This window comes from Ochlerotatus camptorhynchus, unplaced genomic scaffold (genome assembly GCF_037179485.1).
Source record: "Ochlerotatus camptorhynchus isolate MF236.1 unplaced genomic scaffold, CSIRO-AGI_Acam_v1.1 ptg000228l, whole genome shotgun sequence".
Lineage (NCBI taxonomy): Eukaryota > Metazoa > Arthropoda > Insecta > Diptera > Culicidae > Ochlerotatus > Ochlerotatus camptorhynchus.
The window spans coordinates 724056-746765 of record NW_027040718.1 but is presented as its reverse complement, the minus strand read 5'-3'; the positions used below and the strand labels follow the sequence as shown (position 1 = coordinate 746765).

General features: G+C 38.2%; 1 protein-coding gene across 1 annotated transcript in view; it reads left to right on the top strand.

Annotated features, from left to right (window-relative positions):
* Positions 1 to 22710, top strand: part of LOC135703990 (scavenger receptor class B member 1) — a 70383-nt gene that overhangs the window by 3717 nt on the left and 43956 nt on the right. Inside the window, exon 2 of the mRNA XM_065225348.1 lies at positions 10417 to 10565. Within this exon, the coding sequence (XP_065081420.1) occupies positions 10523 to 10565 (43 nt within the window). The 5' untranslated portion in view covers positions 10417 to 10522. The remainder of the gene's footprint in view (positions 1 to 10416; positions 10566 to 22710) is intronic.

Below are 22710 nucleotides of genomic sequence, written 5' to 3'. Positions count from 1 at the left end.
CCGATAGCCTGATAGTTTGCTATCACTTTCGTGCCACAATTTTACCGCATTGGCTTGCGGAAATCGTGATTTGGACTTCGTCCAAATTCGCGTCATCTGAGGACGAAGATCTCCTCTCCTCAGATACCGCGATTTCCTCAGTCCTTAATCTTCCACTTTGTTCTGCTTCGTGGAAGAGGCAAGAGTGGTCAGTGTTTGATCCGTGCCGTGGTGGGTTTAAAAAGGTGTACATAAAGTGACATGAAATCCTAATAGGGCATTTGCTAAATTAATTCTCCTTTCCCTTAGTTAGGCACAAATTAGTTATTAGTGCAAGAAGTTTGGCGGTAGTGTGTGCAGAAGTGAATATAGTCAGGTAAATCTACTGGTTCAGATAACCTTGAGGGCGTGATTGTGATTCTCCCCATGCGTGCATTGGTTTTCCTGAAACTTAACAGGTTCGTGGCTGCGCAAGCCAATTGCCGACACACCACCGTTTCAGTTACGACCGCGTTTGACCCCACCTATCAGCTACAAAGGATCCCGGGGTACACGTGGCCGGAAGAAGGACGCTTTCACCAATTTCGCGCCTTTGGCAGGCAGGCTCACCATCGCTGTATCGGTTAACAGCAACCGAACACGTGCAAGCTACGGTTTCGGCACGCAAGCAACAGCATCCGGACAATCGAGCGTATGTACCACGCTCCACGCGTAAGCCCGCGAATCGGTGTAGGAGACACCCATTAGTTCATCGCATCGATGATAGTTTCCGGACCGAAGTAGTGCGCAACGCAGCTTCGGTACCACCGCCGGTCTCCTCACCAACGCAGCAGAAAATCCTAGGTCCTGAGTACTACAACATGCATGTTATCCGTTTGTGTCGTCCATGGCCATGTGACTCGTAGAGACACAAACTTATCTAGGCAGGGTGTCTACTACCTAAAAAATCCTGGAAAACCGGGAATTTACAGGGAATTTTACTTTTTCTGGAAATACCTGGAATATTCAGGGAATTTTGGTTCCACTCAGGGAATTTTCCAATTATCACTTCATTCGTAATTGAAAAGAAGTTTTTCGTTCAGTTTGTCGAAACGTTTCTTAAGGGCACTGAACTTGACAAGCATCTGACAGCTAAGACAACGTGTGCGAACGAGACAAGTTCATTCAGAGAGTCTTGTCACGCTCGCTCTTCGCTGATTTGTATGAGGAGGATCAAAATCGTCGTAAAAAGGAAACAGTCGAAGAAGAGAGACTGGCAACCGTCATGTATTGTATAAGAATAAGCATGCCAGACAGCAGGTCTGAGAGCCTACATAGATTTTTTTTTTGAGCTTCAGAGAGGGTTGGAGATCTACTGAGAAATGTGTTGAGTTTCAGGGTAGTTCGTAGATCTTGAGAACAGAACTACAAACAAATTAAAAGTAATTAATATAAATTTATAAAAACTAAATCACAAGAGAGGTCGTAGATCTTCAGATCAATGTTCAAAGAAATTTTCTAAACTTCAAGCAAGCAAAAATAATTTCAAATCAATTTGTAAAACTATAAGCGAAATTTTGCAAATCTTCAGGGAAATTCGCATAACTTTAGACAAGTCCAAGAATCTACAGTGAAATATAAAGTATTTCACATAAGTTTGGAGATCCTCGAAACATTATTCAACATCAGAAAAGTTCGTAGATCTTCAGAACAAAGCTACAGAACTTTGAAAAAAAAAAAAAAAATTACAGGACTTCTGAAAAAAAATCGTTAAATGTCAGAAAAGCACCTCAATTCCAAAAACAAATCGCAGCGAAGTACAAAAGTACAATATTTTGCAGAACTCCATGGAAGTCGGAGATAGATAGATCTAAAGAACTTCAGAGAAGTCCGTAGACCTTAAAAGAAGTCTGTAGAACGTCAGAAAGTTCGTACGTTTTTAGAAAAATTTGCAAAACTTTAGCAAAACTAACAGATGTTCAGGAAAGTTCGCCGACCTTTAGATCAAGAATCCACAAAGAAATTTAAAGAACTTTAGAAAAGTTCGGAGATCTACTGTGAAATTTATTGAACTTCAGGGCAGTTCGTAGATCTTTAGAGCAGAAATAGAGTACTTTAGAAAACATTACAGAATTTGAAATAAATTTTAGGAACTTCAGAAAAGTTCAGAGGGTAGATCGTAAATCTACTCAAAAATTAGCAGATGTTTAAATAAATTTTCAGAATTTTACTGCGGTTCTTGGATTTTGAGAGACATTCACAGAACTTCAGGTATGTTCGCTGATCTTTAGAGATATTTGCATAGCTTCAGAATACTTCCTAAAACTTCCGGAAAGCTCAAAAATTTCTAGATAATCTTTTAATTCTTTAGAAAATTGTATAGATGTTCAGAGATATTTGCAGATATTCATTGAATCGTGAAAATCTGCCGGAAAAATTCCAGAACTTCCGAGAAGTTTGTAGATTATAAGAAATTTTGTGAACATCAGAGATAATTGTCGATCTTCAAGGATCTTAAATCTTCAGGGATTCAGAAACTTTGTAGATTCTTAGGAAAATTTGCAGAACTTCTGAAGAACACACATAACTGCAAAGAAATCTGTAGAACTACCGAGAAATTTGCAGATCATCAGGAAAGATTGTTGATCTTTAAAGAAATTTTACCGGAGAACAGAAACAAAACTTCAGGGACGTCAAAGGGTTTCAAGACCTTGCAGAATTGCGTTGTTAACAGAAATTTTCAGAACTCAAGGAATCATGTAGATCTAGTGAGAACTTTTCCCACTAGCTTGGTATCGACATCCTGGCGAAGTTTTGAAATCCATTTTCATCTTAATATCGCAGCTCTTTGTGGCAAGATCGGACTTTCGGATTTATCCACTATAGTCTTAGACAGTTGAAAGTAGAATGTGAGTTTATTTTACCGAGTTCTTCAAATGAAAACTAGCATGGAGGGAAACGACACGTTAGGCTGTTTTGTAAACTATTTGGCGTACATACGCACGGAATTTATTGTGTACATATGGTAGCACTTAAATGGTCTCAAAATAAGGAAAAGGAAAAGGTTTTGGTGCTGACTCAGTGTTTTCTCAGTAGGTTAAGAATTTGGGTAATTGTTTCTATGTCGAGCTGAGTAAGTATTTAATTTATGATGTGTAATGGAATTATACTTCCCATGTGATGCATGGTCCGTAGTAAGGGATAAGGAATTATTCAAAAGGTTAATTTGTTAAGGTTAGTATTACTACATCTTGAAGGACAAGATGAGCCAGATCCCTGCCGGTGTTCCTCCTGAGCAACCATTTCCTACTCCACAAAGTTCACCTTCTCCTTCTCATTTATTTAAAATAATAAAAGCAAATACGTCTGCCGAAACTAGAGCAATTTTCCGTTAATTCATGATGGAAGTATTTACTTTTGATTCCTGATACAGTTTTGTTTTGAAATCTAAATTGACAGTTCTTTCGACATGTGCAAGCAGTGTGAACACCAGCAAACACCCCCTGTTCGACAAAGTGTGTCGAAAGTAAATTTGAGCTGATTTTTCATTATGGCGGCGGTCAAAATCAGACCAAGAAATAGGATAGTCTAAACGGACCTTAAGAGATTGTAGACATGTGAAACCATGATTTATTCTGTCTTGATCTTCCAAACAGAGTTGGACTCAAACATATTATTAAAATTATATTTTGTTTTTGAAAGCATTTTGTTATCAAATTTTGATATATCGTTTTATCGAATAGTATAGACATGTTTCTTACTTGTATTTATATTCTTGAATTAAGAAAATAATATTGATTGACGTAATGCATGCTACTGTATGAATAACTAATGTGATTGCAAAAACCAAATACAATATTACACCCATGGATATAATTTCTTTTCGCAAATTATGTGTAGGATAAATGCACCAATAGTGAAGGTACTTTAGTGCAATGTGTTCCTATGGTGGCTTATAGAGTCTCCCTAAGCCGCTGTAGAAGTACATTGCACTAACGTACCTCCACTATTGGTGCATTTACTAAACATAAATTGTACAAATTAATATTAAACAACCTATGTGCATCTGTTCTGCTGTAATATTCAATAACTTTTTTGCTGAGCCGACTTACAATTACCAAAGCCCAAGTTTGAACAATCGAAAATAACATAAATCAATAAGTACATAAAAGGGATTCCAGATGGATAAATAGAAAAATAAATAAGGTGTATAATTTGTATGCACCTGGAATTTGATTCATCTGAACTGGAAAAACCTGGAAAACTCAGGGAATTTGATTCCTTGGATTGAGTAGACACCGTGCTAGCCCGTATGTCCATTAATAAACGGGACTAGATTGGAATGAATGTCGGAATGTAAATCCACCGACAAAGTGAGTACCAACAGAAGAACCTGCACACAGTGAACACGCACATGGGAAGAAGGATATTAAACACGCGCTAGGAGATAGAATGGGAAAAAGTAAAGGGAAAGGAACAACAAAAATCTAGGCCTAGAAATACAATACGAATGTAGGGAAGTAAAGCAACAATAAAACGCTTTGTGCTATAATTGCGTTGAAATGAGAGTGGAGCTTTATATTTTGTAGAACTATACAAATGTTTCCCAATAAACCGTTTTTCGTATCTATACACTGAATGTAATCCGTTGTATATTTTGAATGTTATTTGGTTAATTTCTGTTAAGGTTTTCATGTTGCTCCGTGTTCGATATTAGTTTCTTTTGGAATTTGATGTTACTGGGAGGTCAGCCCGTTACTGACCATTTGACTGCTCTCTATTCGGAAACGGGTCAGAACTTTTTGGGATTTTGAGGCTGGGCCGGTGATGAAAAACCCCGCCAAAGAGCTTCTGGTACTCGGTCGTTTCTATTGATAACCTCGTGTACGTTTTTTGAAGATTAGTGGCATCCACACGGGTCACGTGAAGTACAGTGGACTTATTTAAGTCGGCCAGTCAGCTTCCTTCCCCTTTTCGGGAAAATTGATCCTCCCCTAAGGAAGGTCTCATATCCGGGCAACGCATTAACTTGTTGGATTGTCTCCTTTTGGAGTGGCGCATAAGCCATCCAATTATCAAAAAGGGGAAGCTCGACAGGCTGGCGGGTTACATGAGTAGAATTAAAAGAAACCCTTAATTGAGTTAAAAGTAAATTTTAATGAAAAATGGGAGCGCATTTCTTGTGAACTTCATCGAAAAATTCCAAGGGCATTCTGAGGATAATTTCATAAAGTTTGTGGGAAAAAATTAATACGGAGTACAAGTCCTTGGATTTTTTTTTTTGAAAATACTAAAAGGATGATTACAATTAAATGTGATAATAACTCCAGAACATCTTCAACAGAATTCGGAAAATGAATTCAGGAGAGTTTTCCAAACAAATTACGAGAAGAAAACTAAGGAATTTCTGAGGAGAAATGCCAATGAATTGGTTTCTTTAATTTTGAAAAATATATCGATTTTTATAGATCATCTGAAAGAGCTCCGTTTTCTGAGCACAGCGATATTTTTTTCGAACCCACAAACTTTCATCTCGATTTTTAAATCAAGATTTAAAGCAAAATAATAACTTCACTGTTTGACACTAAACTGACAAACTGACGGCTCGCTCCCATACAAAGTGACACCGAGGGGCACTAATAAGGTGATTTTTGAAAATGTAATCGTTCTTATTTAAAATAGTTCCAGTGTACTTTGATGACATTTTGGGTTTGGGTTCCATTTTTAATGCAGATTACGAATATGCATTTACCTCAATACCCTTAAAGAACCCAATTGTTAGGAGACTTTCAATGTGAGTAGAATTCCAAAGGAAGGAGTGATATTGAAATGGAAATCTGAAATGAATTCAATGAATACTCGGAGAATCTTTCCAAAGGATTTCTAGTTGTGGAGAATTTCCAGGTAATTCCGAGGAAAACTAAAAGAAAATTCAAGTCTGAAGATAGCTACATCGAGATTTTGAAGAAATCTCCGTTGAATATGGAATGGACTGTTTTGAGGTCTTCAGAACCACTTGAAAGTCCTCAATTTTTTCCTAAATTAATGAAACTGCCTTGAAGTTCTTTTGTAGTTTGATAAACTAGCCTGATGTTCACAATATGTTTCCTCAAATTCTGAGCTTTATAGAACTTCCTAAAGTTTCCTCAATTTTTCTAACGATCATGGATCTCCTTTAAAGGTTTATCAATTCACTGAAGTTCTCTAAACTTATTTAAAATCTATGTGACTTCTCCAATGTTGACGGAACTGCTCTGAGGTTCTTTGTAATTTTCTGAAATTCTCAAAACTTTTCTAAAGCTTTTGCAGTTTTCTTTGTTGTACTGCGCTGAATTTAATTAAATCATCCTAAAAATGTTTAAGCATCAGTGAACTTCTGAACTTATGTGAAGACATCAAATAAACTGAAAGTTATCTGGAAATCTGGGAACTGCTTTAAATTCCCCACTTATTTCCTAAACTAGTGGAACTGACCTCACCCTGAAATTCCTCCAATTTTCGGAGCTTACTAAACTTTTTTCAAATGCTCCCGCATTTCGCTAGTGTTCATAAAATTTCCTGAAGTTTGCGCATCTCATCTTAAGCTCCATAGATTTCTATGAAGTAATGTTTCTGAAGACCACTGTTCTTCTGCGAAGTTTTCGAAGTTTTTCTGAATTTCTGAAACTTTTGTGCTCCCGCAATTTGTTATGGAATAAAACCGAAATATTCAATATGGTTCTTTGATTTTCACTGAGGTTCTCAAGATTTTTCTGAAGTTCATAAAACTTCCCTTAAATTATCGTCACTAATTTAAAACTTCTTTTCTGGTGCCTATTTTTTCCTCTGTTCGGGACCTAACACTACTGCGACCAGTAAATTGATCTATTGTAGTATATCCCGTGTCCTTAGTATTACTCCATCACTATTGAGAAATGATGAAGTATTCGATTTTTTTTACAGTTGCCACTCTTGCATTTATCGCAAGGATCCAACTCTAATTAAAAGGTCCCGCTATTTATACCCTTCGGAGTGTTGAAACACCCTCCAAAGGCGCGCCCCTTTGTCAGTCAAAATTGGATTCCTTAGCAGCAAAATTAAGGTATGACACCGATAATGACCATGCATCAGTACCCTAGTCTTAACCACTTCAAACTAGGGAACAACGATTAGAAGATTAGGAATCACATAGATGAAGACAACTAACTCATTTTTTTCCTTCTTTCAAGATCATCCTCGGTAGACAAAGCCGAGTCTTGTCACTATCAACAAGGCATACAAAGTAACAAGGACTAAGATGTGTTCTTTGGATTACTGAAAAATCCTGTTCCCTTAGTTTGAAGTAGTCAGGACTAGGAATCGGTGGTAGATCTTACATCCCGTAACGTACCACAAAAAGGTGATCTACCCACGTTACGGGGCTTCTGGTGCCTAAACGATTACTGAATTTATTTTAAGTTCTCTAGACTGCCCTGAATTTATCAGTAGTTTTTAAGAACCCGCAACTTTACTGACATTAATTAATTTGCCTTGAAGTTTCGAAACTTTTTCTTAAGTATTATAACCATTATTAATACTCGCGAATTTTCCTTGAACTTATCTATGCTTACCTGAAGTTCTCTAAATTTGTTTAATAATCCAGCAAACTTTCTGATATATATATATTCATAATTCCCTGACGCTTTTGACGTTTTCGGATCAATCATAGAATTCTTGGAATACCTTTTAATTCCAATGAACTCCTTGTAAGTCGCTGCAAATTTGCTTAAGCTAATGGGATTATTCTGAAGCTATCTGATCGTCCTCGAAGTATTCGAAACTTCGCTGAATATCATTAAACTATTTTTAATTTTTTTAATATCTTGAACTTGTACATGGAATACGAAACTTCACGACATTGAATATTTTTAAATCTTTGACTTACTTACTTGGAAAACTTAGGTAATTTTATCCAGAAAAATGTGTAAACATCCTGTATATAGAGAAAGACGATTAAACATCAGAATGCAAATAATAATCAATCTTAAATTCACGCTAAAAAAGTTGAAAATAGTAACTTATTACAAGAAAAAGTGACATTAGTGGCTTGGCCTTAAAAAAGAGACTTTTTAGTGACTGACTTGAAAAAAGTGACCAAGTCACTAAAAAGTGACTCGCTACCAGCCCTGATATATGCTTTTTGATCCCATTTGAACCGAACGGTTTCATAATTGCTTTTATAATGATAAAACACCTTTATGAAGTATTTTGCCGTTGCATCAATAAAACAAATCCCAATTGATTTACTGAACAGTTTTCTAAAGGGATACAGTGCTGCATTAAAATCATTTTTTAAACCAGAAACTTCCTGATATTCTCGTTAGGCTTTAAAACGTTTTTAATACAGCATAAAGCTGAGTTACTAATCAAGAATGTTTTGCACTTTTAAATGCTATATTCAAACTAAAAAGATTGCTTATTGCTGTTATAAAACCACAATAAAACAGAGTGACAGCCAAAAGGCTGTTTAATTGTTACTTGCGATAGTTTAAAATTCGCTTGAAAATCGCGATGTAACTAATAACGAAATTATATATATATATATATATATATATATATATATATATATATATATATATATATCGACCAAATGAAATATGTAATACCGTGCAGGACCAAAAAACGAACACCTACAGCTGCACGCATTTTAATCCGGTACGGTACATATGTCTAACTACTAGCAGTTTATTAACATAGAACTTTAACATTTTAAGATTTTCGATTATATCATATTTCGTTTGAATTTCCAAGTATCAAACGATTCCACAAGTTCGAGAAACGATGTTCATGATGCTGACCTTGAACTTCTTGGGCACCTTTGAACAGTTACTCTGGAAGAAGATAAATTGTGTGGTAATTTTGGAGTCTCACTGTAGCTTAATGCAGTTTATGACTATAAACTACGTAGACAGTTTTTTAGTGGTTTTAGGCCCCTTCGTACTTCTGTGTAGATAATCCATATAGAAATTTTGTTATTCATATGAACCGTAGATACTTACCAACCCCCTTAATTTGTCTACGTGCACGTGCCATCCGGACAAGGGTTTTTACGTATACCTTTGGGAAAGTGGCTTTGATTTGCAATAATTTTCAAACTCTTATAATTAAATCAGCACAAACGATTGGTTCGCATCATCTAAATATTGTCGAACAGAACAAACATTTCTCAGCCCCACATAATCTGTGCTATTTAATCAAACATCGCAAATTTGTTAAGTAACATTCACCCCCCATTCATCTGCCGAGCGGGAATTGGAGCACCAACACGGGCATCTCGTGTTTATGTTTGATTTGTATCAGTTGATTGCATTTGCATTTCAAGGCAATTGACTTATTATTAGTTTACTGTCAGTCACGAGAGCTTGCTGATTTCAACTCGAAAGACGATTTGTTTTCAATCTTTGATTTAAATATTGTTAAACAAACATCGGTAATACGGATTCATTGGCCTAATTTGAAGTATTTAAATTCGTAGCATTTGTCGTTTTAAAGCAAATGTACATATGTCTTCTTCGCGGGGTGTAACATTGAGAGAACGTCGAATTTTTGTCTATTTGTGAAAAAAATCTAGTTTGCCTGCAGTCATTCATTGCATTTAGTTTTGATCTCAATTTTGCCTTTGTACTCAACTTCAAGAGTTTTGAGAAATGAGTTTTCTGTCGCGAAAACTGTTTATTGAATTACTATTACCAGTAGAAATACAATTGTGAACATTATGCATCCGACTTTTTCTTCTAACAGTGATGAACTGAAGTGTAATAATTTACATAATAAATCTTAAGCTATCGTAAGCGTAGCAAGAATGGAGTATGATTGATTCGTGAGGATGACACTTGATTTGAAGGATATTTTATAACGTTGTAATTGCATCATCTAACGTAACTAGAATTATTTTTTATTAAGATTCAGACACTCACAAAATGCAAGACGCGAGACAAGACACAACCCGTATCGTTCTTACAACGTTTAAACAGATTGAAAATTACCTTTCTGCCGACCGGTTTTGGTCATGATGCTGCCCTTGTACAGGATAATGTCCGACTGAATACAACAGGCCTCCAAAAAAGAAGAGATGTTACTGAAGAGACACTCGACTGAAAAGTAATTTTTAATCTGTTTTAACGTTGTAAGAACGATAATAGTTGTGTCTTGTCTCGCGTCGTGTTTTGTGAGCGTCGTGTAGTTCTTACGTTAGCACAAAAAAAAAAACAACATTAAAAGTAAGATTCTGATCTGCTTAAACAAACCAGCGCAGTGTTAGAGGAGCTAAATTGTCTCGGTCGGTACTTTTGTTTATACACATCAGTTTCCTGAAGTACCGTTTAAGAGGCGTCGTTTCCTGCAGTGGATTATTTACGTCACTATGATTAATAATCGCCGTGTCAAGTAGTTGCTACTGTATATTAACTATTTATATTTTTAATTTTTGCCTTCCCACAGGAACTCCTTGACAATGATTGCTTAGGTAAACGACAGGTTGTACTCTGCACATTAGTCAAGAGGTGCATTTATATTGGAGTTTGACATAGAGCAGTGGCTGTTCAAGATGACGACTACTCCGATGATTCCACTGGATGCTGGACGTAAACGTAAGTACTCTTTAAAAATATGTTCCTAAGGAAAACAAGGATGTGCTTGTTGTGCTTAATTTTTGTAATTACGATAAATTGCAATATTTCTTCACAACATGTCACAATAGAGTAAGTGATTCAATGTTGGCTAGATGCAATCAATATATCAATGGAAATCATTTTTATTAGTAAATCGTAATCAGATCAAGCTACAGAATAATTATATTTTGTATATTATAAATTGTTTGTGGATTTAACGACTAGGTCGTTTTTCGGAAGCCCACTTTTCAATACCCGGAATCTTAAACTATTTTCAAAACTCGGGATCAACTTCACAAATGTACAATTGATACAATATCTTAAAACCCGTGATTTTTTCCATACTGTATTCCAGGAGACAATTAATTGATTCTTCGATTATTTGGATTCAATGTTAAATGGCCAATTTCTAAAACTAATCTTAGAATCCCATACATATGTTTTTAGAAACTGAACAAATCCTTTGCACAGTGGAAATAAGCCATCAGCAAACTATTCCTGTATCTTTAAGAGAACTTAATACTATTAAAAATAATAATATTGGATTTGTTTAGTAAGTTCAAAAACCAAACAAATTTGTTTTTTTTTCAATTCGTTTATTTTGCAGGCTCAAATGTCTTAAAAAGAACTCAGCAGAGCCAAGTAGTAATTAATGTAAAATAATATTCAACACAGTTAGAACTGTCAAACCAGCGAGTTCACACGTAGTGAGAACATAGTGGTAACTCTAAGACCAGAAGGTCCCGGAGAAACGAGCTCAACCTTTTGGCTCAGCTCTGGTACTATCTTCGGTCCCAAGCTAATCGATGCACCCCTCGAAACATAGGAAAATCCACGAATCCCTCATTTTATCTGTCAAACTTTCATAGCGAATCAAAACAAACATAGTGTAGTACTGGAATTTCGAATAGAATGGGTTTGTTAATCGATTTGCTTGGGGCCTACACGCTAAGAAAAAAGTATGCATTAATGTTTAAACTTTAACCAGTTTCGAGAAAACCCGCACATATTCATAAAATGAATAAACGCTGTTTACTCATCGGATGAATAAACACGTTTTTCTCGAAAGTGATTAAATTTTAATCATTAATGAATAAAGACGTTTTTCTCAAAAGTGGTTAAATTGTATACACTGGAAGGAATTTAAATGGCTGATTTCGTTTATTTGAAACATATATTATTGTAAATAACAATCGAATAAAATCCGATAAAAAGTAACGTTTATTTCTTGATTCTGGTTCGTGTTGCTGTTTGGTCCACCGCCTTAGTGACCTTGTACACGGGGACCGGGGAATACTCCGTACTTCTGCTGCCGGCTGGTCCCCTTGGTTTCAACACATAATCCATCATGTGATTCGCGAGGCTGTTCATGTCGCCAATTGTCAGGAGGATACTCTGGTGTGGTGGTGTTGTTTACAAAGCAGTGTAGTCCGATCACGGAAACCTTCGCACAATCCGGAATCGGATGTTTCTTTCTTTTCGCGATCCTTTCGTCGACCTTCCCGTTCCGTTGCCCGGCGAACTCGATCCGGATCGTTGTGCTGCCGTTTGAAGCCCTCTGTAATGGGAATCAAAAGTTTTAAAATAACAAAACAATGTACCGTGTTAGATATACTTACTATTATCATCGGCCATCTCTTTGGCCTGATCCCTTTATTTTCGTTCCGGCACTTGATTGCGAAGGAAGCCGCACTTCCTGATTCTCACTCGACGATGATGACTTTTTCTTGGAGTTCTCACCGCACTCTGGAAATGAAAACAAAATTATAAGTTATTTTTAAATTGTAGGTATGTATATTATAATAATACTATAAACAATCTATCTACCTGCGAACAGTTGATGAATGATGGCCGCTGCGGTTTCGGAAAATAATTGTTGCCAAGTTTTTTTTCAGCCACTAGTGAATATAATTTAGACACTTATGTTGCAAAATGGTTTTCTCTGGAAATGTCTAAATTGTATACACTTTTTTGCTATAAATTTCAACCACTCTATGACAGCTCGAACAAGCTCCCAAAAGTGGTTAAAAAATATTCATCAATGCATAAACTCGTTTTTCCGTGTATTGGTCTATAGTCAAGTAGTGAGCAAATTTAAAATCGTTAGTTTCGTATTGATTATTGGTGAGAAGGTGTGACAAATTATTCGTTAATTTCGTAGATTTTGTTCCATTTATTGAAAGTGGATTGTTCCAATATAAAGCTATCTAATGCACATACACATGTGCTGGGTGGGGATCCAACAGAATCATTCGTCGTGTTTATGTTAAGTCCCAGTCGTCAGTAACCTCAAACACTGATGTTTGCGAAAGTAAACAAGTCATGTGTGCTAAACGAATCCTCCCCCTGGTCAATCAGTATTCAAACACTGATTCCGTAGCGATGGACTCAGTCAACAAGTCAACAAGTGCAACCTTTGTAAACAATGACTTCTCTCGTTGATTTCTCGGAATGCAAGGCACGCCTACACAACCCACCATATCCATCGGGTAGGAGAAGTCTTCCTTTACTCGATGGTAATGTCGATTTGCCAGGGAGAGCCATGGCTTTCAAGAAATCATCGAAAGAAGTCATTGTTTACAAAAGCTGTTACGCCCTAATTCCAGCTCTATCTAGCATTTGTTCAATGCAGAGTTGCAACAGGTTGTATTGGCTATCAAAAGCAACAGCAAACGCACTGAGAAACGTTAAGCCTAGCGATTTATAAACAAAAGAGAAAATCGACGAAGAGAATCGATCATCGCGTTTACAACCTTATGCATGCTCACTGTCGAACTGCCAGTTCTACTGTGATCTGTCAAAATTTCTTGGTAAACAAAAAAGTCAGTTGATCGCAACTGTTTCGTGGACGGCCTTACCGTATGCGTGATAATGTTTGCACCATTGAGCAATGTCAAAAATAAAAAAAAATCTCAAAAATTTCGTTTTGGATTTTTTTTATTTATTCAAAGGGGGGTGTTTTTTAGAGTCTTAAACTATGTTAATCATCGATCGAGTTTCCACATGCTGTTATAACGGCCTCCACATGCTTTCGGTATGCACGGCAGGTTCTAATAATGTAGTCTGGATCCATTTCTCTCCAAGTACGGGTCAATGTTTGTCTGTGACTTGCTGTACTCGGGTGGCGTTTAGAACAGGCCTTGGCCTTCATGACACGCCATATTGAGTAATCCAGCGGATTAAGATCGGGGCTGGATGGCGGCCACATATCCTTCGCCCAGAACGGAAGATGTTCCTGCAACCACTTCTGAGTGCGGTTCGAGGTGTGGCACAGAGCCCCATCTTGTTGAAATACAACATTTGGCTTCGGACCGTACTGTTCTTTGATCCACGGAAGAACATACTTACTTAAAATTCCGATGTAGACCTCCGTGTTGACCTTGTTGCCTTTTGGAATGAACACCGGATCCATTTTTTTGCCATCGGAAGCCACCAATCCAAACACCATTACGCTAGCAGGATGCTTGGTCAGATACACGTTCTTGTGCTCGTCGGCCACGTCTTTTACCGGAAGAGAACTAATATACCGGTCGGTTCTGGAATTTGATACGGGATCGACGGTAAACATGCTCTCGTCGGTAAACAGGATTAGCGGATTTCTTCGCTTAAGGAAGTTCAAGATTTTCTTGCATCGTTTGACTCGTAGCTCCCGGATGCGGTTGGCAATCATGTGAGTTTTTTTCCGTGCCCTCGACTTCGCCCCGCAATCTTCCTTTACGATTTTCCGTGCCGTAAAGTCACTGATTCCGTGTTCCTTTGCCATTTTCCGCACTGGATTCACCCGAATCTTCCTTTTGATAGCAGCGATAACCCTCGGAACCCGAGCTGACCTCGAACGACCTGTGGCCATAGTTGTCCTTTCTTTTCTCGATCTAAAACCCTTTTGACGGTCCACCGGGACACTCCCACGGCGATTGAAATGTCTTTTTGCGACATTTGCGCGTGGGACAAATCACGAATACGCTGCAACTTCGTCATGGTGCAACTGTCAAACTAAGTAATCGATTTTCTTTTATACACAGCCTACTACGGTATGAGCTATAGGTTGCGTGCATGCAAAGAAAACCAAGGCATTGTATGCACAGCTGAAACGGGAACCTAATTTGCAAACATTATCATGCATACGGTATTATAAGATCGACATCGACGCATCATCCTCTCTGGCCTACCACTGTTCGAGCTATCCGAGCTAAAGCTGGGCTTAGACTTCACTGAACCAAAACATCATCCTGGCATCGAATGATTATTGCCTCACTCAAGCCCTATAACTATTATCAGATGATTTTGAGATGATCGTCATTCGATTTATCATCTGTTGGAAAACGACCATATAATGAATGATTTTAGATCGATTTGTGAAAATCAAAGTAGTCATAAATCATAGGATAATTGTATAATTTTCAACTAATTATAAAATGAAATTATATGACGGAATTTCGGATGAAAGTCAGGTGCAAACATCAAGTCATGTTTTACAATTTATTTATGATTATATTATTAACAAGTTGGGATTTAAATTGAGCTGGGTCCTTGAGAGACAAATGATGACGGCGAGATAGAGCCAACCGAGGGGCAAAAATGTTTATTTATTTATTTATTTTATTTGATAAGGCTCAACCGAATTAACTTTACAGAGCCGAGGATTCTTGGTCACTATACAATACATCTTAAAACTATAGTCAAAAGGTACAACACAATAAACACTTTATCTTCCGCTATCCAAAAAGCCTCCTCCATCAGAACTGGAGCCGCTTCCAGTGGTTTCATTGTATGGCAAATTGTTGTACGCCAACGAGGGTCAGAGCGCGTCCATTGTAGCAATGGACGCAAAACGTGGTCAGCACTCACACACTCATCACGAAACGGTTGCTTTCCAAAGTCGACGACGCATCGACCGAAAGAACTGCTGATGAAGAACAATGAGGAGGACCACACAATGGTTGCTGCCGAGAAAACAGACGATCGCGTAGCACACATCGAGAGTGGCCTGCTTTTGTCGACAGCCGAGTGAACACTGAGGGGCAAAAATGTTGTTATACAGCAGATTGATGTTGGCTTCAAAGAAATCCCAGTAGTTGACAACGATGTCACTACAGTTGGAGCGATCGCTCTGGCTCTTGGGAAAAGTATCCGTAGTTGCCATGGGGCCTGCGAAAGAATGGGAAAACTTAAATAGTGTCATCGTGCTTGTGTATCTAGAAGGAAACTTATCTTCTGGCCTCGTTTGTAAAATTGGTCGACCACAACGTTCTGGATGTTCCAGTAGCGCTGACCGTTTCGAATGCGGAAATTAAATACATGTGGGTTAGCAAATTTATACGTATACTAACATCTAGCATTTCAATTACCTTAAGACCTTTGAAAACATATAAGAACTGTGCACTCAAGCTTTCACATAACGTGTGTTACCATTTTTTTCCTGTTATATTGCTGATTGCAACTGAAACTGGATTGCTTAAATAATCTAAAAAGTGTGATAAAAATGCACGTTTTCGTCAAATAGCTTTGGTGTTTTCGGAAGGAATAAGTGCACCAAAGACACCAAGACGAAATATTTTATAATTGAAATCAAATGATTTTAGTTATGGGACTATCTCCAAAGATATTTCATTCGTTTCCATACTGAATGTTTTTCATTATATCTAAAAAATGTATTGCTAACGAAATGCAAACAAAAAACATGTCAATATTCATTCATCAAGCAAACGAGTGTCACACGTTTCCTAATAGAAAATCATCCGGCTGATTTTGTCATACGGTTTTCAGAAAAATTGAAATTAGATGCAACTGAATGATGTTTCATTCTATTGATGGAGAGTGATTTGGTTCAGTGTAGGCAAGTCATTTGATCAACTCATCAATTCAATTGGCTTGAAAAGTTGAGCCTGGTTCAACCTTTTTTCAATTCAAGTGAGTTGATCAAGTCAGCGTGGTTTACACGTTCAATTCGCGTTCATGTCAGTTGAATTCGACTGACTTGATCAATTGACTTGTACTGTCTAAACCCAGCTTAAAGGATGAGCTACACAGATAAAAATTCTGAATTTTAATTGTGATGTAAATATTCAATCACGTAGACTTGTATTTCATTTCACGCAACCGAGCAACTTGCAACCAATGTTGTTTACAAAGATGGGCTTTTGTATACAATATTTGCTACATTGCATGAAATGTGTCGGAATTGTACGTGATATATAATGTAAACGTATATGATATGTGACGCTCCATTTATGTGCATCATATTGAACAGAAATTTACACTACTTTTTCGAACCGTGTAGAGGCAAAAGGTGTCCAACCATCAGACCTAAAAATATTTTCACAAAGGCAGATAGAACCAGAAGAAAGCGTTCTTTCGTTAAACTACCGGAGCTGCAGATATCAAATTAAACAAAGATGAAGAGCCAGGTAGGCTTATCAATTAAAATGTTAAACCAATGTACTATCATAATCAACAGAAATAAACATAATTTTACTACTTTTACAACAGGAGCTGCATCATATCAAAGATCTCTTTAATGTGATTGAAATGGAGATTTTTCTACAGGAGAGTTACAGATGCTGTACAATGTTACTGTTGTCAGGGATTTGGACATTCGATGCGGAACTGCTGTGTTACCCCGCTGTGTGTGAAATATGGGGAAAAACACATCACATCCAGCTGTTACAGTAATCTCTCAGCAAAAGCCAACCTTAAGAAAGCTCAAAATATACGAAGCCAAATCCGGTGTGCTAACTGTAGCGATAACCATACAGCCAACTTTCAAGGCCCTAGCCGCAAGGACTATATCAATTCGCCAAAAGTCTTCCAAAAAATCAAACCGCCCACAACCGTTGACACCTGTACACAAACCTCGCGGCAACAACTCAACGCCGCTAGATGTTTTACCTATTCCCAAGTTATACACGGCACGAGCACGCAGACAGGTAAAATACAAAATTTGGATTTGTTCACGTGCTTGGTAACGGATTTGTTCAAGCGTCCGGAAGGCTGTCGCACGAAGCAGCATCAATTTCTGGCCCTATCGGAGCTAATGATCAAGTACGTTTATAATGTCTAATTTAGCCACACTAAATTTGGTCAACTGGAATGGCAGATCCATACACAACAAATACTCCGAGTTTTTCGACTTATTGCAACAGCGCAACACAGACGTAGCAGTCGTCACAGAAACTTGGCTGCGCCCTAACAACTCATGTCTGCATCCCATTTTTGCTGCATTCGCCTCAAGAGGTGAGTCTGACAGAGGAGGAGGAGGAGTTCTACACTGAACGAAAACATCTGCAATACTTCGACTGATTATTGTATTGCTCGAGTCCTTTAACAATATGCTGTTGAATTTCGGATGATTTCCTTATGGTTGAATTCGTCATCAACTGACGAGCATCCATATGACTGTCCTCCAAATAAAGGGTGATAGTTATTTGAAAATTGACTGTAAAACATACAGGGGTCAGAGGACAACAATGTAAGGATAAGATGATTTGCAAATACTTTGGAATATATAGATTGTTTACATTTCCTTATTGAATAGCCATGAACAGCCTTTCTTAATGGATACAAAAAATCCTTTATTGTTGGTAGAGGAAATTTCCTCCCCCACGAAATAGACACTATACAGTTTCCACGTTCCCTTAGCTCAGTCGGTAAAGTCGCAGCTACAAAGCAAGACCATGCTGGAGGTGACTGTGTTCGAATCCCGGGCCGGTCTAGGAATTTTTCGGGTTGGAAAATTTCTCGACTTCCCTGGACATAGCAGTATGATTGGACTCGCCACACAATTATACCAATGCAAAAATGGTAAAAGCATCGAAAGCTCTCAATTAATAACTGTGGAAGTGCATCTAGTAGAACACTAAGTTGAGAGCACGGAATAAGCTGATATGCGATATGCAATAAGCTTGAAATGCGATGAAAAAAAAAACGTTTACAAATGCTCGTACCACCTCTTTTGGCGATGGCTATGCTTCCACCTCGTTTGTCTGCTCAGAGCAACAAATGACGTTCGATCGAATTATTTACAACATCGTTTTGAATGATTTGCGTTAAGGAGCTGAGCCAATACCAAATTAATTTCAATTTAAGATGACTATCATTCTGCAGAGAGCATTACACATTCCAAGTGAAGGCCCTATCCCTTTGCATAACATTGTTCATCCTGCATTCGAAAGGAAAATCATCCGATTTCAAAATAACCGTCATCCGGTTGCAGCTATCATTCGAAAAGGCGATTTCGATGTTTCGATTTGAATGGTCTTAGGTTTCATTCGAACTGAGGACGGTGGTTTGGTACAGTGTAGTAGTGAAGGTGTCAAGTTCAGCCAACTCAGGCTGTATTCCAATTGGTGAAATTTATTAAATTGTTCAAATAAACCTGCTATTCAGTCTTGTTTCTGACAGACACGGACAAAATTTTGACTAACACCTTTTCGAGAAAAAATTAAGTGAAAATCCCCCAAATAGAACACAGCCTGAACATAACTACCAAGGTTATTGAAGCTGCAGCTGTCTCTGTTTCCGTGGAGGATCGCCAGCTTCACATTATAGCTGCTTACTTTCATGGAGGTAGGTGGTGTCAATGGTCACAGTTTAGCCATGACATCAAAGTTCCGAAGCGAAAACATTTCATGCGATAATCAACTTTTTGTAATATTTCAAACACTGATTAGGAGATTAAGGACAAATCCTATTTTGAAACAGACGTTTACTTAAGATACATAAGTTAATGCTGGGCCCTCACTCGCTTAAAAAGTGGCAAGCACAATGATACTCTATGCTCGGGGATGTCGAGAACATTTACAACGCGAAAAATGTTCAAAAGAGTTCCTAGAGAATTTACATGATAATTCTGTGGAGAATGGCACGACTACAATAAATTTAGTGGCAGAATTGACATGGTAATGGCAGGTTTCTACTTTCCAATTTTTTTGCTATATGACATTAGGCTATAGCATTATAGCAATATGAATAGAAGGCTTTGTATTACGAATAATAAACATGTAAATTGGCAGATAATTTTCACTTCATTATTTGCAAATTGGAAAACGAGTTTTGCACTGTATTGTGATATTATAAATCGTATGTTAGGTACGGTGTTCAAATAAAAAATGTTTGCGATTGCCTGCTGTCATGAATGACACTCTGGCTTTCCGACGTTTTAGAATTCAAAGATGTTAACAGATGTGTTCAGTGAATATAAATATGAATAGTAGTTTTTCAAGGGCAAATGGGGTAAATGCACCAATAATGAAGGTTCGTTAGTGCAATGTTTTCCTATAGTGGCTTATTGAGACTATATAGGCTTATTGACAATGTGCTTCGATGAACAGATGCACGTCGTTGAAGTACAGTATAAAAATCAAGGGTCCCAGGTGACTTCCCTGAGGTATACCTGATGTGGCGAAGGAGCTAGCCGGTGGTGCAATCTCCTATGGCAACCTTTAGTTGGTGACCGGTAAAAAACGATCGAAACCAACTCAGAAGATTACCGCATACACCAAGCCTGCCGAGTTTAGCAATCGCAATCAACTTGTCGAATGCTGCGGATAGGTCTGAATAAATAACGTCCGTTTGAGCCCGATCCGACATGCTCTCGGTTATCGTATATAATATCGTATATACAACGGTTCCATAATCACTAGATCGAATAGCTTCGAAACGGCACTTCTGAGCGGTGGCAGCAACTTCTCCGTTGAATTCCATAGACGATGGGAGGCCGGACTCCCTGCGTTGCTCGTTCACGTAGTTCCAGAAGAATTTTGGGCGTAGCTTAAGTTTGCGCTGGATACCTCGTTGGAAACTTGAAAAGCATTCACGACTGACTCGCTGGTACATGTGATTCAGCTTCACATAATGTAGTTTAAGAGGAAGCGTGACACTTCGTAAATCCTCTCAATGCTGCAGCCTTTTTAATAGAAACTAAACGATCGATTCAACCTCTGGTGGTGAATAGGAGAACGTCAAAAAGAGTGTTGTGAGCATACATTTTTGCCTTGAGACATAGGAAGCGGAACACTTTTTTACTTTTCCTGATAAATTGATTCATCTGAGATGCTGCAAAACTTAATCTACAGTTGAAACATTTAATTCTGTAACGTTTTTGAAAAGATCCTGCTGGTGTTCAGGAATATTTTTGTTGAAAAAAATGGAAAGTTAGAAAAGTGCCTTAGTGGTTATGATCTTCCGGATTTCTTGTGTGTGAATAGTTAAGGTGCAAATCAGTTCAGATTTGTGGAAAATCGTACAATAAGACTATTACCGATGGAAATTGGCAAGATTTTGAATGAAAAATGCTGTTATTTGCGTTGGGGAAAATACTTATTCTGATGTAAACAAACGGTTTGGTTGACGTTTCTTCTCGAACTCGCGTGGCGCACTCTACATTGGTGGTGCATTTAAAAGGCGTATTGACTTCAACCTACGTAGCTCTCTCGTCTGCCACGGAGAGTGAGATACTTTGTGGTGAGTTCTTTTCGGGACGTGTCTGTCAATGAAATATGCCAAGACAAGTGAAAAGATTTACGCTGCAGCCTCAACGTCAGTGCTGTTAATTTTCATTTCATGTTCATTTTGAAGATGAACCAGTACAACCATTCAATCGATTTTGTGAAAACGTATTCTCACATGCCCATCATTTGAAGAGCCCCTTTGTCATTCGAACTTCATCGTCACTGGCAATTGAGTCACTCACTGTCATTTGATATACGACAGTGGAGTATGTCGCCCCATGTCGGGTAAATTTTGGGTTTATGTCGGGTCAATGTCGGGTCAACATCGGGTAGGAGTTTAGTAGAAGTCAGGTAGGCGTTGGGTTGGTTTAGATTTTTCGCCGGAATGTCGACCCGTGCTCGGTTTATGTGTAGGTTACACTCAATTGAATGATATCAAGCGTTTCTCAAATGAGAATGATCCATCTTCTTCTTCTTGATCGGATTTCAAGCTCATTGCGTATAGCATATTAGCTTATTTCGTGCTCTCAACTTAGTGTTCTTCCACAGTTATTAATTGAGAGCTTTTGACGCCTGTACCATTTTTGCATTGGTATAATTGTGTGGCAAGTACAATCATACTCTATGCCAAGGGAAGTCGAGAAATTTTCCAACCCGAAAAATGCCTAGACCGGACAGGGAATCGAACCCAGCCACCTCCAGCATGGTCTTGCTTTGTAGCTGTGCCTTTACCAACTGAGCTAAGGGAATGATCCATGCCTTCGTCAAATGACTAAGCAACTGATATCATCCATTCGAAGGAGGTCCCCTTTGATAGCGGATAGCTGATTTTCTCATTTTCATCAAAAATGTTCAAATGATTTTGAGAATTTACAGCACTGCTCAACGTCATCTGGATCAAGCATGCTCTCCCATGCTATGCCCATGATGGTCAGCTTTACGGAAGTCATAAGAAACCGCAGCAGGATAATCTTCGAAATCACGTACGAGTTTGTCCTCAACAGTGAAAATTAGAGGAGGGTGATATGGGACTAGCTTAGTTAGTGCACAAGGAGCCGAGGAATTAAATGGAGCACGAAGCAGAGGTCCAAACTACGATTATTTTCGTTAACTACATGGTTAATTTGAGAAAGCGTTGCTGCGCTGTAGTTGTCGAGAAGGCTAATAGCTCCTGCGTGAAATGTAGAGTTATCAGGATCTGGATACAGGAATCCACTATGAGATGGACACTACGAAACGCCTGGCAGAATGAAATCACTCAAAATGAATATCTCATCAACTGGAGTGGCACTTTCGATAATTGTGAAAATTGACCGACAGTGTATCGATGAGTACAGTGTCCTGGACTCGACCAGGTGGAATGTACAGAGCGCATAGAAATAGTGTGCGATCACCCAGATTGTTAGCTGTCCAAACCTGCTCCACATAGTTCCATGAATCGTTCTCGATGGCCTTTGCCTCCAACCCGCCACGGACAGTTACAAGGATACCTCCACCAGTAGATTTACGGCTGTTGTTAGGATTCCGATCGCAACGAAATACCTCGTAGTCCGGACCGAAGACTTGACTGGAAAGCGTTCGATAATCGAGCCACGTTTCGCACATGACAATTACATCGTAGCAACGATCCGATACAGCTAGGTGGTACTCTTTAACATCAGATTTCATTCCACAGG